This window comes from Pteropus vampyrus, unplaced genomic scaffold (assembly GCF_000151845.1).
Source record: "Pteropus vampyrus isolate Shadow unplaced genomic scaffold, Pvam_2.0 Scaffold7099, whole genome shotgun sequence".
NCBI lineage: Eukaryota > Metazoa > Chordata > Mammalia > Chiroptera > Pteropodidae > Pteropus > Pteropus vampyrus.
The window spans coordinates 229-2443 of NW_011895880.1; the positions used below are offsets into that span (position 1 = coordinate 229).

At 42.0% G+C, this 2215-nt stretch overlaps 1 protein-coding gene across 1 annotated transcript in view; it reads left to right on the forward strand.

Moving 5' to 3' along the window:
• The first annotated feature begins 298 nt into the window (after positions 1–298).
• SDHAF2 (succinate dehydrogenase complex assembly factor 2) overlaps positions 299–2215 on the forward strand; it is a 6172-nt gene continuing 4255 nt past the window's right edge. The window contains exon 1 of the mRNA XM_011386761.2: positions 299–397. Within this exon, the coding sequence (XP_011385063.1) occupies positions 362–397 (36 nt within the window). The 5' untranslated portion in view covers positions 299–361. The remainder of the gene's footprint in view (positions 398–2215) is intronic.

The following is a 2215-nucleotide window of genomic DNA, read 5'->3' on the forward strand; positions in this document are numbered from 1 at the left end:
AAGGCCCGCGCCTCCCTCCGCCCGCCGACTCCGGCTGCCCCAACCTCAACCGACCCCCTCCCCGCCTCAGCATCGGCCCCGAGCCCTCTTCCGGCCCAGCCGGCCCCCGGCCGCGCGCCCCCGTTACCGGGAATATGGCGGCGGAGGCGGCGAGTCCGGACTAGGCCCGAAGCGCGCGAACCGCTCTCGGTCCCCAGGTCCCGCCTTCCCCCCCCCACCCCGCCACCGGCGTCACACGCACAGCCACTTCCGCCATACGCAGAGACGCTTCTTCCGGCTCAGGACGCATTTTCCGCAGGGCCGGCGTCCGGGAGTTCTCGGAAGTGGCTGGCTCGCGGGTTTCCGGTACGGGTCGGGAAAAATGGCGGTGGCGACCGTGTTCCCGGCTCTATCGCGGGTGAGGAGAGTGGCTGTCGTACGGTACTGGGCTGGCCACCGTGAGGACTGAATTTCGTCTTCTTCTTCAGTCTTGGAGACCGCGAGGGACATTCAACTGCCTGATAGCCCAGGGCAAGGGCAGGTCCAAGGAGAGGTTGATCTTGCAAATTAGTAGATGCAAGTCGCGTCCACCCTTTCCTGAGCCCACTGTGTGCCTGTCTTGTAGTACCGTTGAACGATCAGGCTTCCTTCCAGACCCAACTCGGACTTCACCTATTTCCCCGGTGGAGCTGGCCAGATCGCCTCTGGGCGCCCCTTCTCTCAGTTCTTAAGTCTCTCTGCTTTTAAGTCTTCTCTAATACCTATCATTTCACACCGCATTCTAAGATCTTTCTTCTTATTTTAATGTAGATGTTTACCACTGTAAACTCATTAGTACTGCTTTTTGCTGCATCTCATACTATTTTGGATGTTGTGTCTTTTGTCTCAAAATATTTTCTAATTTACCTTTTGATTTTTTCTTTGATCCATATGAACCATTAGTTTTAAGAGTGTGTTGTTTAATTTTCACATATTTGTGTATTTTCCAGTTTTCTTTCTACTGTTGATTTCTAGTTTTATTCCACTATGGTCATAAAAGATCTCCTATAATTTCAGTCTTAGACTTGTTCTGTAACTTAATGTGAACTATCCTGGAGAATATTCCCGGTGTGCTTGAGAAGAATATGTATTCTTGCTGCTGTTGAGTGGAACGTTCTGTATATGTCTGTTAGGTTCATTGGCTCTATAGTGTTATTCAAGTCCTCTGTTTCCTTAATGATCTTCTGTTTGGATGGTCTATCTACGTTTGAAAGTTGGTCGATGAGATCTATTATTGTGTTGCTATTTGCTTCATATATTTGGGTGCCCTGATGTTGGTTATAATGTTTATAATTGTTATATCTGCCTGGTAAATTGGCCCTTTTATCATTACATATGGTCCTTTATCTCTTGGCAGTTTTTGACTTAAAGTCTATTTTTTTCTGATATAAGTAGGGGCATCTCTGCTTACTTTTGGTTACCATTTGCGTGGAATATCTTTTTTCATCATTTCACTTTCAACCTATGTATAGCTTACATCTAAAGTGAATCTCTTGTAACAATATAGTTAAATCTTGTTTTATTTTTTTATTTTTATCCAGCCACTCTATTATGTAATTTGGTTGGGGAGTTTAATATATTTACATTTAAAATAATTACTGATAGGGAAGAACTTAATATTTCTATTTTGTTGTTTTCTGCATATATTGTAGCTTCTCTGTCCCTCTTTATCTCTTTTGCTGTTATCTTTTGTGTTTCATTGATTTTTTTTTTTGTAGAGACATGCTTTGATTCCTTTCTGATTTTCTATTGTGTATCTTCTATAGATACTTTCTTTGTGCTTACTGTGGGGTTTACACAAAATATCTTATATTCTATTGTAAGCTGGCAACAGTTTAACTTCAATCTCATACAAAAACTGCTCGTTAACTCCTTCCCCCTTTATATTATTGATGTCAAAATTACATATTTTTATATTATGTATCCATTAACATAGTTTTTTGAAAATTGTTTTTACTTCCATATCAGTATTGAATTTATGCACCACCATTATAAGATTACAGTATTCTGTATTTGTTACATATTTACCTTTATCAGTGAGCTTTATGCTTTCATATGCTTTTGCGTTGCTGTCTAGTGTGCTTTAAATCTTTTGGGCTTTTTGAATTTGAATGTTCATTTCTTTCCCTGGATTTGGTAAGTTTTGGGCCATTATTTATTCAAATGAGCTTTCTGCTCCTTTCTCTCTTCTTCTGGT